Genomic DNA, 20,299 nt, shown 5'->3' with positions numbered 1-20,299 from the left:
GCTTCTTAGTAACTTTTATTTCGAGCTTATTCTTCACTATAGATATGCTTTGGATGCTGTAGTGGGAGGAGATTTCCTTCACTGCGATGGGGATCAAGCTTTTAATGCCATAAAAAAATTGGTTGCATCATCTAGCTCAGCTAATAAATTTGATTCATCTCTTGCTAGCATTATGATAGATTAAACACTCTCGAGACAAATATATCTTGTTTAAAAGAAGGGTATAATCAGATTCGTGAATATTATGATTATGTTCCAGTAAACTTTGAACCTTCAATGTGGGTCCCTACTATTAAGGTTGCTATTTGTGGTGAAGCTTTTTATGCCCGTTGTGATATTATGTCTGAGTTTTGCCTTATGCCTAAAAGTATTTATGAATCTTTGAAACTTTGGGGACTTACTGAAGGTGGAGAAGGAATAACTCTTGCTGATAATTCTGTTATAATTCCTAAGGGGATAGCTGAAGGTGTGTTCACAATCTTTCTTGGAAGAACGGTATCCACAGATTATCTCGTTATTGAATGTGTAGGGATAGGACAAATCACACTTGGAAGATCCCTGCTGAAACTCTTGGGAGGAACCGTAGATGTGGGAAAAGGCACTCTAAATTTTACCTCTACACCCGGATGCGGTCATGTATTCCCTAGACCAAAGAGTAAGAATAAGAGTAAGAGGGGTAGGCGTAAAGCCCTTGGTAATAATGTTAATGCTTCTTCTCTTGATGTTACTTGATTTTCACTTTCTGCGCCTAGCTGAAAGACGTTAAAGAAAAGCGCTTATGGGAGACAACCCAATATTTTATTTCTGCAATTTTTGTTTTATATTTGAGTCAAGGTGCTTGTTACTACTGTAGCAATACCTTTGTATCTTTATTTTCTTGCATTGTTGTGCCAAGTAAAGTTTTTGATAGAAGGTTGATACTAGATTTGAATTTCTGCGCAGAAACAGATTTTTAGCTGTCACGAATTTGAGTTTTTCTCTCTGTAGAAGAATCCAAAAATTCTGAAAAAATTCATGAGTAATCCTCAGATATGTACGCAACTTTCATTCAATTGGAGCTTTTCCATCTGAGCATGTTAAGCGCCTCGAAAAAATTCGTCTTTACGGACTGTTCTGTTTTAACAGATTCTGCCTTTTATTTCGCATTGCCTCTTTTACTGTGTTTGAGTGGGTTTCTTTGCTCCATTAAATTTCAGTAACCTTGGGTAATGTACATAAGTGTTGGGAATGATTGTGTCCTTGCTGAACATGTGAATTTTTGATTATGCACTAACCCTCTAATGAGATTGCTTTGGGTTTGGTGTGAAGGAAGTTTTCAAGAATCAAGAGAGGAGGATGATATAATATGATCAAGAAGAGTGAAAAGTCTAAGCTTGGGGATGCCCCGTGGTTCATCCCTGCATATTTCAAGAAGACTCAAGCGTCTAAGCTTGGGGATGCCCAAGGCATCCCCTTCTTCATCAATAACTTATCAGGTCACCTCTAGTGAAACTATATTTTAATTCCATCACATCTTATGTGCTCTACTTGGAGCGTCTGTGTGCTTTTATTTTCGTTTTGTTATTTTCATTCTCTGAATAAATCGGATCCTAACATGCTTGTGTGGGAGAGAGACACGCTCCGCTTTTTCATTTGAACACTGGTGTTCTTCATTTTATTTTTAATGTTCATGGCGAAAGCTGAAAGCCACAGCACTTATTGCTATTTGGTTGGAAACAGAAAATGCTTCATGTGGTAATTGGTATATTGTCTTGAATAATTTGATACTTGGAAATTGTTTTGAGCTCTCAAATAGATCATGTTTAAGCTCTTGCATCATGTAGTTTAAACCTATTAGTGGAGAACTACCGTAGAGCTTGTTGAAATTTGGTTTGCATGATTGGTCTCTCTAAGGTCTAGATATTTTCTGGTAAAACTGTTTGAGCAACAAGGAAGACAGTGTAGAGTCTTATAATGCTTGCAATATGTTCTTATGTAGGTTTTGCTGTACCGGTTTATACTTATGTTTGCTTCAAACAACCTTGCTAGCCAAAGGCTTGTACTAAGAGGGAATGCTTCTCGTGCATCCAAAACCTTGAGCCAAAACTTATGCCATTTGTGTCCACCATAACTACCTACTATGTGGTATTTTTTCTGCCATTCCAAGTAAATACTTCATGTGCTACCTTTAAACAATTCAAAATTTTATTACTCCTTATTTGTGTCAGTGTTTTATAGCTCATGAGGAAGTATGTGGTGTTTTATCTTTCAATCTTGTTGGGCAGACTTTCACCAATGGACTAGTGGCACATCCGCTTATCCAATAATTTTGCAAAAAGAGCTGGCAACGGGGTGCCAAGCCCCAATTAATTAACTTTCATTAATAATTCTCTTCACATGTTTTGCCCTGATTTATCAGTAAGCAACTTAATTTTGCAATAGACACTCCTCCATGGTATGTGAATGTTGGAAGGCACCCGAGGATTCGGTTAGCCATGGCTTGTGAAAGCAAAAGGTTGGGAGGAGTGTCATCTATAAATAAAACTAAAATACATGTGTAAACAAAAGAGAAGATGAATGATCTACCTTGCTTGGTAGAGATAACGTCCTTCATGGGAGCCGCTCTTTGAAAGTCTCGTTTGACAAGGGGGTTAGAGTGCCCACTACCATTCGTTGACAACAACAAACACCTCTCAAAACTTTATTTTTATGCTCTCTTTATGATTTCAAAACTTGAAAAGCTCTAGCACATGATTTAATCCTCTGCTTCCCTCTCGCGAAGGGTCTTTCTTTTACTTTATGTTGAGTCGGTTTACCTACTTCTTTCTATCTTAGAAGCAAACACTTGTGTCAACTGTGTGCATTGATTCTTACATGCTTACTTATTGCACTCATCATATTACTTTGTGTTGACAATTATCCATGAGATATACATGTTGAAAGTTGAAAGCAATTGCTGAAACTTAAATCTTCCTTAGTGTTGCTTCAAAACCTTATATTAAGAATCTATTGCTTTATGAGTTAACTCTTATGCAAGACTTTTTGATGCTTGTCTTGAAAGTACTATTCATGAAAAGTTTTTGCTATATGATTCATTTGTTTAGTCATTATCTTTTTGTTAGCAAACTATAGACCATTGCTTTGAGTCACTTCATTCATCTCATATGCTTTACAATAGTATTGATCAAGATTATGTTGGTAGCATGTCACTTCAAAAATTATTCTTTTTATCGTTTACCTACTCGAGGGCGAGTAGGAACTAAGCTTGGGGATGCTTGATACGTCTCCAACGTATCTATAATTTCTTATGTTCCATGCTAGTTTTATGACAATACCTACATGTTTTATTCTCACTTTATAATGTTTTTATGCATTTTCTGGGACTAACCTATTAACAAGATGCCACAAGTGACGGTTCCTGTTTTCTGCTGTTTTTGATTTCAGAAAAGTTGGTTTACAAATATTCTCGGAATTGGATGAAACAAAAGCCCACGGCCCTATTTTTCACGGAGTGTTCCAGAAGTCCGAAGAAGAGTCGAGGAAGGGCAGCAGGGGGCCCACACCATATGGCGACGCGGGGGGCCCCACTGCCGCGCTGACCTATGGGGAGGGTGCCCCTGGCTCCCCCGATGCTGCCCCTTCGCCTATTTATTCCTTCGTCGCGGAAAACCCTAGTACCGAGAGCCAAATTACGAGAACAGTTCCAGAGACGCCGCCGCCGTCATTCCCATCTCGGGGGGTTCAGAAGATCTCTTCCGGCACCCTGCCGGAGAGGGGAATCATCACCGGAGGGCTCTACATCACCATGCCCGCCTCCGGATTGATGCGTGAGTAGTTCATCCTTGGACTATGGGTCCATAGCAGTAGCTAGATGGTTGTCTGCTCCTATTATGCCATCATGTTTAGATCTTGTGAGCTGCCTATCATGATCAAGATCATCTATTTGTAATGCTACATGTTGTGTTTGTTGGGATCCGATGAATATGGAATACTATGTCAAGTTGATTATTGATCTATCATATATGTGTTATTTATGATCTTGCATGCTCTCCGTTGCTAGTAGAGGCTCGGCCAAGTTGATACTTGTAACTCCAAGAGGGGTATTTATGCTAGATAGTGGGTTCATGCCTCCATTGAATCTGGGACGGTGACAAAAAGTTCTAAGGTTGTGGATGTCGTCGTTGCCACTAGGGATAAAACATCAATGCTTTGTCTAAGGATATTTGTATTATTTACATTACGCACAATATTTAATGCAATTGTCTGTTGTTTGCAACTTAATACTGGAAGGGGTGCGGATGCTAACCCGAAGGTGGAGTTTTTAGGCATAGATGCATGCTGGATGGCGGTCTATGTTCTTTGTCGTAATGCCCTAAGTAAATCTCATAGTAGTCATCATGATATGTATGTGCATTGTTATCCCCTCTCTATTTGTCAATTCCCAACTGTAATTTGTTTACCCAACATGTTATTTATCTATTGGAGAGACAGCACTAGTGAACTGTGGACCCTGGTCCATTCTTTTACATCTGAAATACAACCTACTGTAATCATTGTTCTCTTTTGTTTACTGCAAGCAAACACCATTTTCCACACCATACGTTTAATGCTTTGTTTTCAGCAAGCCGGTGAGATTGACAACCTCACTGTTAAGTTGGGGCAAAGTATTTTGATTGTGTTGTGTAGGTTCCACGTTGGCACCGGAATCCCTGGTGTTGCACCGCACTACACTCCTTCACCAACAACCTTCACGTGGCCTTCATCTCCTACTGGTTCGATAACCTTGGTTTCTTACTGAGGGAAAACTCGCTGCTGTACTCATCATACCTTCCTCTTGGGGTTCCCAATGGACGTGTGCTTTACCGTCACAAGCAATAACCCAGGTACTTTATTCGGCATGCCTATCCGGCATGCCTATTCGAAATACCTATGTCACCCGCGCACCGGCGTCCGAGGCCACCACAGCGCCGCCCCTTCGGCGCGGGTCGCCTCCGTCCGCGCATGGTCTTCGTCACGCCGCCGGGTTCTTCCTCGCCTACTTCCAATACCGCCTCGGCGACTCTACAGGTAACCTGCATGCCACAGCTGGCCATTGAGGGTCCCACCGACCACCTCCACGCCCATCTAGGCGTCAAGCATGACCACTCCAGGCCGCTCCTGCGACCGCCGCCTTCTCTATGTCTTCGTCCACTACATCTCCGCCGCCAGCGTCCTCGCATCTTCCTCGACTACGACACCTGATACTTTACTCCGACAACCGTCGTTGAGTCTTACTCTGCTATTCTACTCCAACATGGCGCGCCATTTGTAGTGGTCCCATCCTATGCATGCACGGTGCTGGCAACACCGCCGCGTGCCTTCGTCCCCGATGCGTCACCGGGCCTGGCAGGCTCGGATCGGCGCCTTGTCCTCATCGGCTTCGTCTTGCGTAGTCGGTTCTGGCAAAACCAGAGTATGGCTTCGTCCCCGACGTGTGCCCAGTTCTGGCAAAACTAGGGCAGCACCTCATCCTCGATGGCTCTGACTGCATCGACTTCGGCATCGACACCCTCTTCGACGCGTCTCCGTCACTCTCCTCGCGCACTATGCGGTTGCGGCTTCATGTGTGGCTACCTCGACACCGGCACCCGACGACGACATCGACCACGACATCCCCTCGCGCGGCTACCTCGACCAAGGTTGCAGCACCCACGCTCTCGGCTACCTCGACATCGGCACAAAGGGCTATCACCTCGCATGAACACCTCAGCTTCTTCTACAGTCCAAGCATCCGCGGGGCGACATCGTCCATGACGCTCCGACTGCGAGGGAGTGTCAGTCCGTTGGTTCCTACCTTCGGCTTCTCTCCACTCTGACCGTCCGCAATGTTACTGTTGTTCACGTCACTACCGCTACGACTGCGGGAGAATGTTAGAGATATATTTGGTATAGATATATTAGGTAGTCTAGGATTTGTAATCTCTGCCTACAATATCTCTAGGAGAGCTATCTTTAGCCTCCAAATTTGTACCACTGTATATACTCCCGAGAGACTCAATACAATGTCCAACATATTACGCCAAACCCCTCGTTCTACAGTAACCAAAAGAGTCGGATAGTATATTAGCACTAGCACGAAATAGCATGTGATTAGCACCAAATGACAACCAAAGTAGGTTAGCTGGTTCACTCGGGGAGACAGGACCGAGCCGATCTTCGAGCCGGGCCGATCCGCGGAAGTAGGGACGGATAGTGAGCGAGCCCTCCGTGTCGACGTCCGAGCCATCCATGGGCATTCTTGTCATTCAGCAGAGGCCAAGATCCTATAAATAAGCACCCACCCTTCCCCGTCCCCTCTTCGTCCGGGCCGTTGCTCTTGATTCTTTCTGCGAGAGGTTCCTGTTTCCTGGCGGAGAGGAGAAGTGGGGGGAGAGGCCGAAGACCTCCGCCGCGTTTCCACTCCCTTGCCCCGCCCGCCTTCGAGCTGTTCTGGTACGTATCCTCGCCTTCACCCCCCATTTACGTTGCTCCTGTGAGGTTTCCGCTTGGGATTTTGGGGGTGTTTCGACGATGAGAGAGGGGAGAGTGTGTGAGGAGGCGTTTTCATGCGATCTTGTCGGTCTAAAATCCCGAATTGGAGTCGATTTTGGCGCCTAGGTGCTGTTGTTGGCGGTTTTACCGCGAATTTATCGTGGTTGGTTCGGTAGGTGGGGGTTTCACTGTTTAGATCTGGTGTAACTGTGAAGGGGGCAGGTAGGTTTCTGGTCTGGTTTTGCCCGCGGAGTTAAACGTAGTGGGTGCTTACTTGTGAGTTAGGTTTTGTTTGTATCTGACAATTTTATATAGGGGATTTTTACGACCCTTTTTGGATTCGTCCGTGGATTGATGCCAGGTGGACTATCCAAATGTTTCAATTAGGGTCTGACCTGGAATTGTATTGGTCATGGTGTGCGGGAGCAAAAGGATTTAGTGGATCTTGTTTGTAATGTCAGAATTTAGAAAGCGTACAAGTGTCCAAAGATTCTGTAGAAAATAGTGATGAAAATATTGTAGAAAATAGTGGTGAGAATGTTGCAAATCTGTGATAAATCTTGCTTGCTACCTTAACTGTATTTATTCGATTCATTGGCTCAGCAATAGGAGTAAAGTACTGTCACTGTGTGGGTCGTATGCTTCAAAACGAAATTCTGAAGCAAAATTCTTATTCTGGGTTTGCAGAGACTCCGATCTCGGGAACCGAGAAAAAGGGGGTCTGCGAAGAGGTCTCTTGCGGCAGAACAATGGAGGTACTTGGCAAACCTGTGATTGCTGAGCCCAGCAACGTGATTTTCTTGTCCACTATTCTTAACACTGAAGGGCAAGTTCCCAGTCACAAGTGTGACAAGAGGTGCCAGAATGAGCACATCTTTGGCAACATGTACCGTTGCAAACTGACTGGGCTGACGCACATCTGTGACAAAAACTGCAACCAGAGGATCCTCTATGACAACCACAACTCGCTCTGCCGAGTGAGTGGGCAGCTGTTCCCGCTCTCACCACTGGAGCTGCAGGCTGTCAGGGGGATCCGGAGGAAGCATGAAGTTGACAGCCATGAAGGGTGCTCCTTTAAGCGCAGGCGCGGTGCACAGCTTCATCCTTCCCCTTTCGAGAGGTCCTACTCTGCCGTCTCTCCGATACCAAGCCAAGCTGGAGATGGCATGGACCTGAGCTAGAGCTGACGAGACTTCCATCCTTCCTTTCCCCGGCCACCTTACGCGGATCTTTCTACTCCATTTCCCCTTCTTCGACAGGATGGAACTATAAGAGTTTCCTTCTTTGTAGACTGATGAAGGGATATGAGACTCCTTAGAGGGACAGAATAAATTTCTATGTAGTATCACTTCTGATTCATGGGACCTTGTTGTAATCGTAACTTCGATTGAACATCCTATTCTGAATTACCTAGTATTTTGAGATGATCATTTCCGAATACCGTTTAGATTATTTCCGTGTAGTGCAATAATCTTGTTTGCTCTAACTTTATATTATTCTAGGTCGTGACTCCTTTTCTTTGTTATCTTCTCTTATGGTCATTCACAATTATATGATGGCATTTCAGTGCAGTCAAGCTGTGCAAATTTGTTTGACACAGTCGATGATGTAAATTTATTGGAGATTACCTTATACTATTTCATGGGGCGTGAACTTACTAACTGATTTTCCTTCATAGCTAGTGCTTTGCATGGCAGGTTGCTGATCAAGCCTGAGTTATTTATGGTTTGCTCTCATATAGCTTAATTTTTCTGCTAATATTTTTTTTTCTTTGCAGGTTATGCTTCTAACATTTATATTGCTTCATCCTGTTTTATTTTTGTTTTGCTTCTTTACCATGACCCTTTCTTCTGTTTTGTAGGGTCCTACAGGTGCTAACTTATCTATTTTTTTGGTGTTTATATACGTCCATTTGTTAAGTTGGTTTCATTTGTTTGAACGAGTGTTCACCTGTTTGTTTGTTTTATGTAGGTAACTGCTAGTTTGTTATTCTTTCAATCCATGGAAGGCAGGAGGCACTGAAGAAGGTCATGGAACCCTTTGCAGCTGAGGAGTAGGTATCATCAGAACCCTTTGCAGCTGAGTAGCAGGTCTGCTGCAGTATGATTTTCAGGTAACTGCTAGAGTGTGCTCGTCAGTTTATTTTGAATATCCCAAAATTAGTTGCTGCTATCCTTACAACTAAGCCTTGCGCAGAACAAAATCAGCAGAAGAGAGGTTTGAAACTATTCAAACAAGAGCCAGCTTGAAGCTACTGAAACTTCAAAACTCATATGCAAGAAGAGGCTCCAGAAGCTACTTATTTTGAGCATCGCATTGCTGCTGCGTTTGGAGAAACCTACTCGGTCTAGCCTCGTCTGGTGCATCGCGCCGAACAAAAGTCAGCAGAAGAGAGGATCAAAACTATTCAAACAAGACCCAGCCTGAAGCCATCGAAACTTCAAAACTCAAACACTGAAGAAGAGCCTGCAGCAGCTACCGACTTTTGTCATCGGATTGCTGCTGCAGTTGCATAAGTGTACTTGTCTACTTGAGTAGTAGTACCATTTGCCATTCGAAGCAAGCTCTCTGAAGATCTCGGAGAGATCTCATTGTCCCTAATCCAACAGGCTTGTTTACACCACAAACATGTATTGCTGTGCACTTTCTTCATTCTAGAGCTTGGGCCATGGCTGTACATTGTAAGCAAGGCAATTATATCCAGAGTAGTAAAGGGAAGTTTTGTTCTGTGCGAAGTTTTTTGATACTCATCTTTGAATGCCTATGGGTCTCTCTCCTGTCTATGACTATGGTGTTGAAGTGATGGGTAATTACAGTGCCATTTGCACTTTATTGATGTACTGCAACAGTTTAAAGTTTTGATGTGAAATTCCTGTGAAAATTGTGTGTTCAGTTGCCATCCGCGAGTTGTACACGCCTGTGACGGGAGAACAAAAAGTCTCTGGTAGCCGTCCGATCATAGACGAACGGCGACGGCAGCAGGTGAGGAGGGGTATGCTGCATCTCTGGCCAACGGCAACACAAGCCGATGCGTGGCAGTGGAACTGACCAAGGACCTCCGCCCTTTCGTCCACAGAGAAAAATGGCGCTCGCCGCCGCTCCCCTACGCCGGTTCCCGACCGCTCCTCGTCGACCACCCCCATCTCCGGTCTCCCAGAGATACGCCCGCCTCCGGCCACCGCACTCACGCCGCAGATCCCCTCTGCTCCTCGCCGCCGCGGCTGCTGCCCCGCTCACCGCAGTACGAGACCGTCGGACCCCGACCCCCTCGTTAGCTACACGCACGATCTGACGGTCTTCTCTCTCGCAGGCGGACACGGAGGGGCGGAAGCACGAGCTGCTGCGGGCGGTGCAGGAGACGCTGCGCGGCTCCGCGGCCAGCTCCGACCAGCGCGCGGCCATCGAGGAGGCCATCGTACGGGACCCCGCCCTAGCTCCTTCCCCCGACCGTGTTTACGCCTGCGCGCCGAGGCCGCTGCGGGGCGGCAAGGGATTTCGATTTGATGTCTCATGTCTGCGGGTGCTGCTTAGGTGTGCGTGGAGGAGCTCGGCGCCGGGGAGGGGGCGCCGCTGGACCTCGCGGCACTCGACGGTACCTGGAGGCTGTGCTACACGTCGGCGTCGGACGTGCTCATGCTGTTCGAGGCGGCTGAGAAGCTTCCTCTCCTGCAGGTGCCTCCCGCTTGTACCTCAATTTTATCTGAATTCATTTTGGGAATCCCATTCTAAGACATCCTTTTATGGACGGAGAGAGTAGTAACAATCCGTTGCATGCCTCAACCAGTTAAGTAAATTTTGGCTTGCGTAAATGTTTGGTATTGTGCAAAGGAAGTCTGTTAAATCCCGTTGTGTGCATTTTAACATTCTACGGAAAACTGGAGTTATTACAGGTCAACTATGAGTTGTTTTCCCCACAAAAAACTATGAGTTGTTTTGTGAGACTTGAATTGAGCGTACTGCAGTTGATAGTTTACTAGTGTGCACAGATAGATGACCAGCTCCAGAAATTTTGGGAAGTTCTGAGAGTCTTATGTTGGAGGTGGTGATTTTGGGTATGTGCAGGTAGGGCAAATTTACCAGAAATTCGAGTGCAAAGATCGATCAGATGGTGGAGTCATCCGGAATGTCGTGCGGTGGAGCATCCAGAACTTGCTGGAGGTAAACTGTTACATGTTTTGTGTTTTGTGAGTGTTCATTCTGGGTGGTCAAACTTGCAAATATAGCAAAAGGATGGTACCCATGTTAACCTGTAGTTTCTATTAGTATGTAATGAAACCGCGAGAGGAAAGTAGTGCTTCTCTACATGTAGCATGTCTGTACCACTATCATCATGATAGCAATTCATATCTACAAGTGACACTTAAGTACAGGCTTCAACTTATCATATGCATGAGTAGGGGGGCATTATAGCGAACCACATGGAAATATAGTATAATTTAGCTTTTTTTTGTAGCAACTTGAGAATTCATAGCAATTTACTCATTTATTTCCGTATTCCAGAAATAGGTTATTTGTCCTTTACAAAACCATGTTATTTCTATATTATGCAAAGTCCACTGTAGTGATTTGTTGGCCTTTAAGAAACAATCTTTTAGTTTGATGTGTTTTGCATGATCTATTCTGCCTATGTGCACATCACTTTGAAGTACTGTTTATATTTAGGCTTTAACTCTCATTTGGTTTGAGTCTTTTATATTTGATTCTTTTAGTGGTCTCTATAGGAGCAAGAAGGTGCAACGCTGATGGTCTCTGCAAAATTTGATGTTCTGTCTAAACGCAACATATTTCTTCAGTTTGAGGAGGTAGTTTCCCACTCAAAAATATCTTTGTCTGCTTATTTGAGAAAGGATTGCAGTAAAAATTGCTGCAGTAATGATAGGAAAGTAGGATGATTATGACAAGATGTTCTGGTGTGCAGTAGTAGGTTACTGGCATGAGGTATGTGCAGGCTGCAGCTAAGCACCATTTACCAACACACTAGCATTTAGTGGTTAGCATTCTGTATGATTCATTTCGCATCAAACATGACGAATATAACAAAGTGTAGTATCTCTGGAAAAATGTTATCATTATATTCTGATTTCTCTGCTCATGGATACAAGATGCTAGCGGTACTGATGTCCCTTTTTTTTTTCATGCACCATCTTATGCAAACCTTTCAGGAGAAAAGTTTGTGCTTGTCCTACCATTGATCTCTTTCTTTGTTTTCTTTTAGTGCTGCTGTGTTTATGGTGTTATCATTTATGTAACAGGTTGCTGTAGAAAATATCAAGATAAGTGAGCAGCTGCAAGCACAAATAGCTCCTGCTATACTTCCTCGGTCATTTTTGAGTCTTCAGGTATGCCAAGATGTATGAATATAGCTATATTTTCCATTGTACATGACACTTGTTGTTACAATCCTTTTTTTCATTACTGACTTCCTCTGTAGTCCATATGTGTTGAAAATGTTATTGCTTTGTAATAAGTAATATTGCTCACCCACGGTATATACAATGTTATTGCTTTTGTTATGTCCGAACAAGTAGTATTTTGGGTCAGCATTTCAGTCTCAAAATGTTTGTTGTAATTATGATTCATCAACCGTCACGAAGTGTTTCATCACAATGAATCTGTTCATGCAGATACTGCAGTTCCTTAGAACTTTTCGAGCTCAAGTTCCTCTCAGTGGACCTGAAAGGTAGTTTTCCAGTTTACTTTATTTCTTTTCTTGGTTCCTTTGTTTCGAAAGTTTCAGACTGAATTTGATGTCAGACGATCACCTGGAGGATTATACTACCTTTCTTACCTTGACCGTGATATGCTCCTGGGGCGTTCAGTTGGCGGTGGTGGAGTTTTTGTTTTCACAAGAGCCCAGCCTCTGCTATGAAATTTTCTAATTGTCAGCAGTGAGTCATATGAGGACATGAATCTTATAGTTGGGATTAACAACATACAGTAGGTATATGTAAACCTTTCAAGGCAACACTCAATGTGTCTTTATGAAATCTGATTATTATCCTTTTCTTCTTTGGGAGCAATCCGTGTCACCTTTTTCTTCTTTGGTGTTCAAAATAACTCTGTTATTCCTGGGATTGCCAAGTTAATAGCACTTGGTGTCTTTTTTTTCTACCATGTGCGTTAGCTTGTGTTTTGTTTCTGGCATTATCATATCTGCAGTACTCTGTATGTATATCTATCTAAACCGGTATTACTGACACTATGCCTTTGTTTGTTACCTATTAATGTAGAGCCTGGTCCTAACAAATTCACTAATCTCTACAGTATTAATACACATGTATTCAATGACTGTGATCAGTATTTGTTCAATCTTAAAATGCAACTAACCACAATCTTTGAAATTCATGTTGTTGGGATTGCTTTAACTGTTATAGGTGATCTGATGCTTTATTGAAATTCATGTTGTTGGGATTACTTCAGTTTTTACAGATTTGCAGGCCATCCTCTTATAAGCTGCAAGTCCGTGACAAATGACATTACAACTACTATTTTATAGCAGTTAGATTTATTGTTAAGTTGATATCACAAATGGTTATTTTGAGATGTTTACTGAATGAACTATCAATTCGGCTTGAAACTTCAGTTTGTCTCTGTGCAACGGGAAGTCAGATCTTTTGACATACTAGAGCATCTCCAGTCACCCTCAAAAAACGCTGGCACGATAATTCGGGGCGCGTTTGGAGACAGCGCCGGACAAAAAGAGACTAAAAATATGTAAAAAAAAGAGGTCTTTCCCAGCCGTGTTACTCAAACAGCGTTCGGATGCATGCATTTTAATAGATCATCCCATGTGAGAAAAGTAGGTGAGAGAAATTGTGGGAAAATAGTGGCATGTGGGGAATAGGGCATGCATGCATGTGGATGTTGTTTTTGTGTCTGGCGTCCCCGGTAGAGACTCTATACACAGTCTCTACCAGGGACGCCGGACACAAAATGAGGCACTATTTAGCTATTTAGCTTTGGGGATGTGATTGGACAGTTTTTTTTTCCATTTCTTATCCGCGGTCCCTCAAAGGTTATTTGAGGGACGCGGCCGGAGATGCTCTTAGTGGATGTAAGTACGAAGTAGCTACTGAAGTTGCCTTCAGTGTAGTAGGAGTACTTGAACTGTATTCACTAAAATCTGCAATGTTAGTCAATTTAACATTTGGATCGTTATATAATTATTGTGTGCTGTTATATTATTTAGGTCCATGTGTTGTTGTGGGCCCTCCTGCAGTTCTACTACAGTAAGCAACAGTTTTGCAGCTTGACATCGTCATCGAATACTGTTAAGTCTAGTGGAGCTTTGTCAGCTGCAAACAGTAGTGGTCTTTCGAGGGAGATGAAACATCAAGATCTAAAATTAATTGTTTAGAAGTGACCAAAATAATACTCAATCTGTTCACTATTGCAAAATGTTTTAGGTCTCTTTTTCTTTTTGAAGTGTGTAGGTTCACTCATTCCGGTCCATATCTAGTCCACATTAAAATATGTAAAATATCTTATAATAGTGAACGGAGGGAGTATATTTTATACTAATATGCAACATAAGTCCCTAAATTCGTATTGGCGCAAAAGGGGCTTTCTCTGCTTTGATGAATACAGAGAGCACTTCCATTTTGCCTTGGCTCTCTAGGAATATCCTTGTCTCAATGAGGAACATCACATGGAGTCATGCACCATACCACTGATCAGAGCAGACATCATTTCTATCCAGCAGCAAGCATTTTTGCTATTATCCTGGCTCTTCGTTTTCTCCTTTCGACGAAATCGTGGCACTAGTCAATTTGGTTGTGATGGAAAGTAGGGTGTCTTTTTGCTTGGTGTGGTTCATGACTGAAAGTAGCCATAACTATGTTCCCTTTTCTTTGCGGGGATGCACGTGCCCAAGGTCGTAGGGGCTTCAGTTATACTCCATCCATCCCGTAATATAAGATGTTTTTACAACAAGTCTATCATTTAGCAGGTTGTAATGACATTTTGTATCACGGCACGGAGGGAGTAAATATCAAGTAGTCCTATGAAGCTTTGGGAGTGGGTTGTGGCCTTGTGGGTTTACCGTTCCATAGTCACCACGCTGCTACTTCAAATTCTTATGTGTGTGCCAGGTTGTTACATGTATATGAGTTACAAGTGTTAGACAAACTTTGCCCCCAAAAGAATGTTAAACAAAGGTCAGGTTTTTGTTTGAAGCCATAGCCGAATATCAACATTTAGTGTAGTCATGTCAATAATGTACTGATCAGCGAATATTCGGCTCTTGATGCTCGGCTATTCTTTCTCTGATGATTGTAGAGATCCACTTGTCTTATGGCATCTTCATATATTCTTTGCTGGTGCGGAGCATGTGGCAGCCCCTACACCACAAGTTCATTTTCGTTGTGTTCATGGTGGTGGGATCGCAGACTCTCTGTGCCATTTTTCAGATTTGACGCTAGTAGGCCATAGCTAATTTGGTGCTTCTAGCCTTTTGTCCAACTCTTATAATACCTCCTAAAGTTGGAGAGGAATTCAGACCTGCTGAGTTTTTGTTGTTCTGTTTGTATCTGTATTTCTCCAAAGGAGATTTTAGAAGTCCTCTAAAAGATTCACCTTGACTTTTTTTCTTCCAACTTTCCTGGAAAGAGTAGACGTTTCCCTCCTTCCAGGCGTGTAACTGAGTGTTACTCCCGATTAAAGAGAAGTCACCCTATTTGGTAACAAGTCGGGTCGTAAGCTAGATCTAGTGTGTACAGTTGAAGCGTTCATTTTATCCTCTTGAATTCGTTGAAACGTTTCTGCTTTCTGGGACGTATGACCATTTTCACAACCAATCAATTATCTGGATATTGATAATTTTAAGAAGGAAAGCGTCCATGTTCAGCAAAGAGAAATAGATCTCTGTTTTCATTTCATGCTCCTGTTTTCATTTCTGAGGCCCGCACTTCCCTAATCTGGTTGATTAATTGAGCACTTATCTGGTTTCTTAATTGGGCAGCTCGCTCAGTCGTTTTCTGTGGGGCGTTCGCCATCTGTTTCTAGTTATGTCGTCGAGCCCAGTCAAATTATTGAGATCGTTCAACTATCAAGCTCCGTCCCTAATTACAAGATGTCAGTACGTGACTCGGTTTGTCGCCGAATTTTGCAAGGTGAAGCCGAGGTTTCGGCGTTCTTGACCAGTCGAGCTAGTTCTCAGTTTCACACCCTTGCGACTTTGAGAGAAGTTGCAAGTCCCATGGTTTGCTTGCGGTGTGAGATAATTTATTTAAGATTTACTGGTACAGTACATTCTTGAAGTCGCCCATACGTTAAAAAAAACTCGCTTTCATGTGTTGATGTCAAGGTTGCCAATCGAATCAGCCAATACCGAACTGCAATAACACCTCCGAGATGCACATAACTATATTTATATAAAGTTCGATCGTAATCAAGGAATCCATTGCGTGTGAGATCCGATAAATGCATATACGTACGTACGTCAGCACAACTTTACACAGGACCAAGGAAAGCTCGCATGTTCTCCAAAGAGTGATTTGGGCTACACAGATGAACTATACACATCTCAAGTAAAAATGTGCATCCTGTACACGCCACACCACACCACACAGAAGTTGAGATGAAGAAAACCAAATCCGTGCAGTCTCGCATGATCCTTAGCATATACGGAGCACTGAAGGAAGCAAGCATGGTCAGTGCATGCCGCCGGCGACGACGCCGCTCTGGAGGGCGCCGGAGGACCTGAGCACGCCGTCCATGAAGGCGAGCCTCTCGGAGAGCGCCCTGACGTGCTGCTGGTACTCGAGAGCCTGCTCCATGGCCTCCGCCTCCAGCTCGCCGAGCTGCACGCACAGCCGCTCCTCGGCCTCCTCCGCCACGGCCACCCGCGCCAGCGCCGCCTCCAGCTCCCGCCGCAGCCGCTCCTCTCTCGCCTCCGCCTCGGCCATCGCCCTCGCGAGCTCCGAGCTCTTGCCGTCCATGGCCGCGGCTGTCTTCCTCGCCATATATATTATGCGCTTACTAGCTTCTCTCGGGCAAAGATGACCTCTGAGTGCTGCACTGGAATATTGTTGCACGAGGCTGCGATCGAGCTGGCTTGGATCTCCCTCGATCGGGTCGTTGAGCCTTTTATATAGGACCGCCGAAACCGCTGGGGTGGGCTGCAGGCTTGCAGCTGCGAAGGGGAAACGGGAATGCGGCCAGGTTCAATGAATCGATCCCGCACGTTAGGCGTCGGCGTGTACGTGTCGAGTCGTGCTACATGGAGGGTGAGGTCATCATCGCCCATACTTTGCCCGCACGTCTCTCCTCTCCTTCCTCCTCCTGATGGTTGAGAGGTGTGCCTGCGACTGCTGGACCTGGATAGCCAGGCATCTCCAACGGAACGACGAAAAATAATATCTAAATTGTTCACATGGATCCGTTTGCGTCGTCTTGCGGACAAGAAAATGGTTATTTTTGTCTGCGCGTTTGCGTCTCGAGGTGTATTGTTTTTCCTACTTTTTTCTCTTTTTCATTTAAAAATAGTTGAAAACATTACACCAACTAATACATACTACCTCCATTTCAAGGAATAAGGCGCACGCGTATTCCAAGACGAACTTTGACCATACAAATTGAGCAACAAAATCTTGATTATATTATATGTATATAGTATCGTTGGATTCGTATTGAAAAGTACTTTTAAATGATACTAATTTCATACAAACAATGTTTACCTATTTGAAGTAATTTTTGGTCAAACAAAAAGCTCGTAAAACAAGGACGCCTTATTCCTTGAAACGGAGGTGTAGTTGGGAACATGGTAAAATATTGCAAAATGAGGAAACCTAACTAATGTTGCTCATGCGGATTTCTTATGTTTGCTGTCAAGAAAGAACACTCTCAGGCACACTTAATCACCAAAACTGGAAAATCAAGCAGACAATGATAGCCATGTTGTTCCTACCTAGGGAGAACATACATAATCACTACTAGTGGCTTCAATTGGCCCGTGGTCATCTTCGCTGCAAAGAAAGAACACTCTGATAGTTCTAACTGTCGGTGTCCGAGCCGGACTCGCCGGTGTGGTAGTGCCTGCGGCAGGATGTGTCGTCGAACACCTTGACGATCATCTTGCCATTCCCCCTCGTAGAGGAAGGTGAGCTGGTAGCAGGGCTCGAGAGCGAGGTCGCGGGCGAACTTGTCCCACCCGGTGTGCACGTACATCTTGCCCTGCCCGTTGAACAAGACATCGACATGCCACCAGTAAAAGTTGCAGTTGGTCTCCCGTAGCTATAACTCGGCTGGCTCGACGCCATCGACGAACTCGGCGAATTTTTCCGGGAGCCGCTTGATGCCGAGGGGGTCATGGTCGATGCAGAGGAGGAACTCGAAGCACCGGTCCTCCTGCGAAGACGACGACGGCGCAGACGACGCCGAGTGTGGGGCCGTGATATGTCCAAATTGCATCACTATTTTATATCATAATTTACTATTATTCACTGATATAACTCATATTTAGAGATGATACTTATGTTATTTAATGTATTTTTTCATGTTTGAAGATTATTGGTGAATGAACTGCCGGAGTCGGAATTCTGCTGGAAAAAGGACCGTCAAGATACCATATTTCTGAAGAACAACAATTCACGGAAAATACCGAGAAGTTTCTATTTTGCCAGATGCCAGAGGAAGCCAAAAGGGGAGCCTAAGGTGGGCCAGGAGGGGCCCACACCACCCCTGGTCGCGCTTAGGCATGGTGTGGTGGCTCTGACCCACTGATGCGTGTAGTTGACACGTCCGTTGGGAACCCCAAGAGGAAGGTGTGATGTGCAAAGCAGCAAGTTTCCCTCAGTAAGAAACCAAGGTTTATCGAACCAGTAGGAGTCAAGAAGCACGTTGAAGGTTGATGGCGGCGGAGTGTAGTGCGGCGCAACACCGGGGATTCCGGCGCCAACGTGGAACCCGCACAACACAATCAAAGTACTTCGCCCCAACGTAACGGTGAGGTTGTCAATCTCACCGGCTTGCCGTAAACAAAGGATTAAACGTATTGTGTGGAAGATGATGATTGTTTGCGAAGAACAAGAAAGAACAATTGCAGTAGATTGTATTTCAAATGTAAAGAATTGGACCGGGGTCCACAGCTCACTAGTGGTGTCTCTCCCATAAGATAAACAGATGTTGGGTGAACAAATTACAGCTTGGGCAATTGACAAATAAAGAAGCCATAACAATGCACATACATATATCATGATGAGTACTATGAGATTTAATCAGTGGCATTACGACAAAGTACATAGACCGCTATCCAACATGCATCTATGCCTAAAAAGTCCACCTTCGAGGTTATCATCCGAACCCCTCCAGTATTAAGTTGCAAACAACGAGACAATTGCATTAAGTATGGTGCGTAATGTAATCAAGACAAATATCCTTAGACAAAGCATCGATGTTTTATCCCTAGTGGCAACAAGCACACCACAACCTTAGAACTTTCTCGTCATCGTCCCGCATTTAATGGAGGCATGAACCCACTATCGAGCATAAATACCCCCACTTGGAGTCACACGTATCAACTTGGCCAGAGCCTCTACTAGCAACGGAGAGCATGCAAGAACATAAATAACATATATGATATATTGATAATCAACTTGACATAGTATTCAATATTCATCGGATCCCAACAAACACAACATGTAGAATTACAAATAGATGATCTTGATCATGATAGGCAGCTCACAAGATCTAACATGATAGCACAATGAGGAGAAGACAACCATCTAGCTACTGCTATGGACCCATAGTCCAGGGGTGGACTACTCACACATCAATCCGGGAGGCGATCATGGCGATGAAGAGACCTCCGAGAGATGATTCCCCTCTCCGGCAGGGTGCCGGAGGCGATCTCCCGAATCCCCCGAGATGGGATTGGCGGAGGCGGCGTCTCCGGGAAGGTTTTCCGTATCGTGGCTCTCGGATCGGGGGTTTCGCGACGAAGGCTTTAAGTAGGCGGAAGGGCAGGTCAAGGGGCGTCACGGGGGACCCACACAACAGGGCCGCGCGGCCAGGGCCCAGGCCGCGCCGCCCTGGCGTGTCGTCGCCCCGTGGCCCCACTTCGTTTGCTCTTCGGACTTCTGGAAGCTTCGTGGAAAAATAGGCCCCTGGGCGTTAATTTCGTCCAATTCCGAGAATATTTCCTTACTAGGATTTCTGAAACCAAAAACAGCAGAAAACAACAACTGGCTCTTCGGCATCTCGTCAATAGGTTAGTGCCGGAAAATGCATAATAATGACATATAATGTGTATAAAACATGTGAGTATCATCATAAAAGTAGCATGGAACATAAGAAATTATAGATACGTTTGGGACGTATCAAGCATCCCCAAGCTTAGTTCCTACTCGCCCTCGAGTAGGTAAACGATAACAAAGATAATTTCTGAAGTGACATGCTATCATAATCTTGATCATACTATTGTAAAGCATATGAGATGAATGCAGAGATTCGAAGAAATGATGAAGATAATGAGTAAACAAATGAATCATATAGCAAAGACTTTTCATGAATAATACTTTCAAGACAAGCATCAATAAGACTTGCATAAGAGTTACTCATAAAGCAATAAATTCAAAGTAAAGGCATTGAAACAACACAAAGATATAAGTTTCAGCAATTGCTTTCAACTTCAACATATATATCTCATGGATAATTGTCAACACAAAGTAATATAACAAGTGCAATAAGTAAACATGTAAGAATCAATGCACACAGCTGATACAAGTGTTTGCTTCGGGATAGAAAGAATAGGCAAACTGACTCAACAATAAAGTAGAAGATAGGCCCTTCGCAGAGGGAAGCATTGATTACT

At 44.0% G+C, this 20,299-nt stretch overlaps 3 protein-coding genes across 3 annotated transcripts; 2 read left to right on the top strand and 1 right to left on the bottom strand.

Annotated features, from left to right (window-relative positions):
- The first annotated feature begins 6,331 nt into the window (after window positions 1–6,331).
- LOC124705947 lies at window positions 6,332–7,919 on the top strand. The gene is made up of 2 exons (XM_047237629.1): window positions 6,332–6,450; window positions 7,177–7,919. The coding sequence occupies exon 2, from the start codon at window positions 7,239–7,241 to the stop codon at window positions 7,668–7,670; it is 432 nt and encodes a 143-aa protein (XP_047093585.1). The 5' UTR covers window positions 6,332–6,450; window positions 7,177–7,238; the 3' UTR covers window positions 7,671–7,919.
- Window positions 7,920–9,508: 1,589 nt separating this feature from the next.
- LOC124708562 (probable plastid-lipid-associated protein 10, chloroplastic) lies at window positions 9,509–12,501 on the top strand. The gene is made up of 8 exons (XM_047240240.1): window positions 9,509–9,730; window positions 9,800–9,904; window positions 10,021–10,161; window positions 10,552–10,647; window positions 11,211–11,291; window positions 11,742–11,828; window positions 12,114–12,169; window positions 12,244–12,501. The coding sequence occupies exons 1-8, from the start codon at window positions 9,518–9,520 to the stop codon at window positions 12,356–12,358; spliced, it is 894 nt and encodes a 297-aa protein (XP_047096196.1). The 5' UTR covers window positions 9,509–9,517; the 3' UTR covers window positions 12,359–12,501.
- A 3,369-nt stretch (window positions 12,502–15,870) lies between these two features.
- LOC124649031 (protein RESPONSE TO LOW SULFUR 2-like) lies at window positions 15,871–16,528 on the bottom strand. Its single transcript, XM_047188712.1, has one exon. It carries the CDS (start codon window positions 16,449–16,451, stop codon window positions 16,140–16,142), a length of 312 nt encoding a protein of 103 aa, XP_047044668.1. The 5' UTR covers window positions 16,452–16,528; the 3' UTR covers window positions 15,871–16,139.
- Between the last annotated feature and the right edge of the window lie 3,771 nt (window positions 16,529–20,299).

This window comes from Lolium rigidum, chromosome 4 (genome assembly GCF_022539505.1).
Source record: "Lolium rigidum isolate FL_2022 chromosome 4, APGP_CSIRO_Lrig_0.1, whole genome shotgun sequence".
Taxonomy (NCBI): Eukaryota; Viridiplantae; Streptophyta; class Magnoliopsida; order Poales; family Poaceae; genus Lolium; species Lolium rigidum.
Note: the sequence above shows the minus strand (reverse complement) of the source record. Positions and strands in the feature narration are given on the sequence as shown.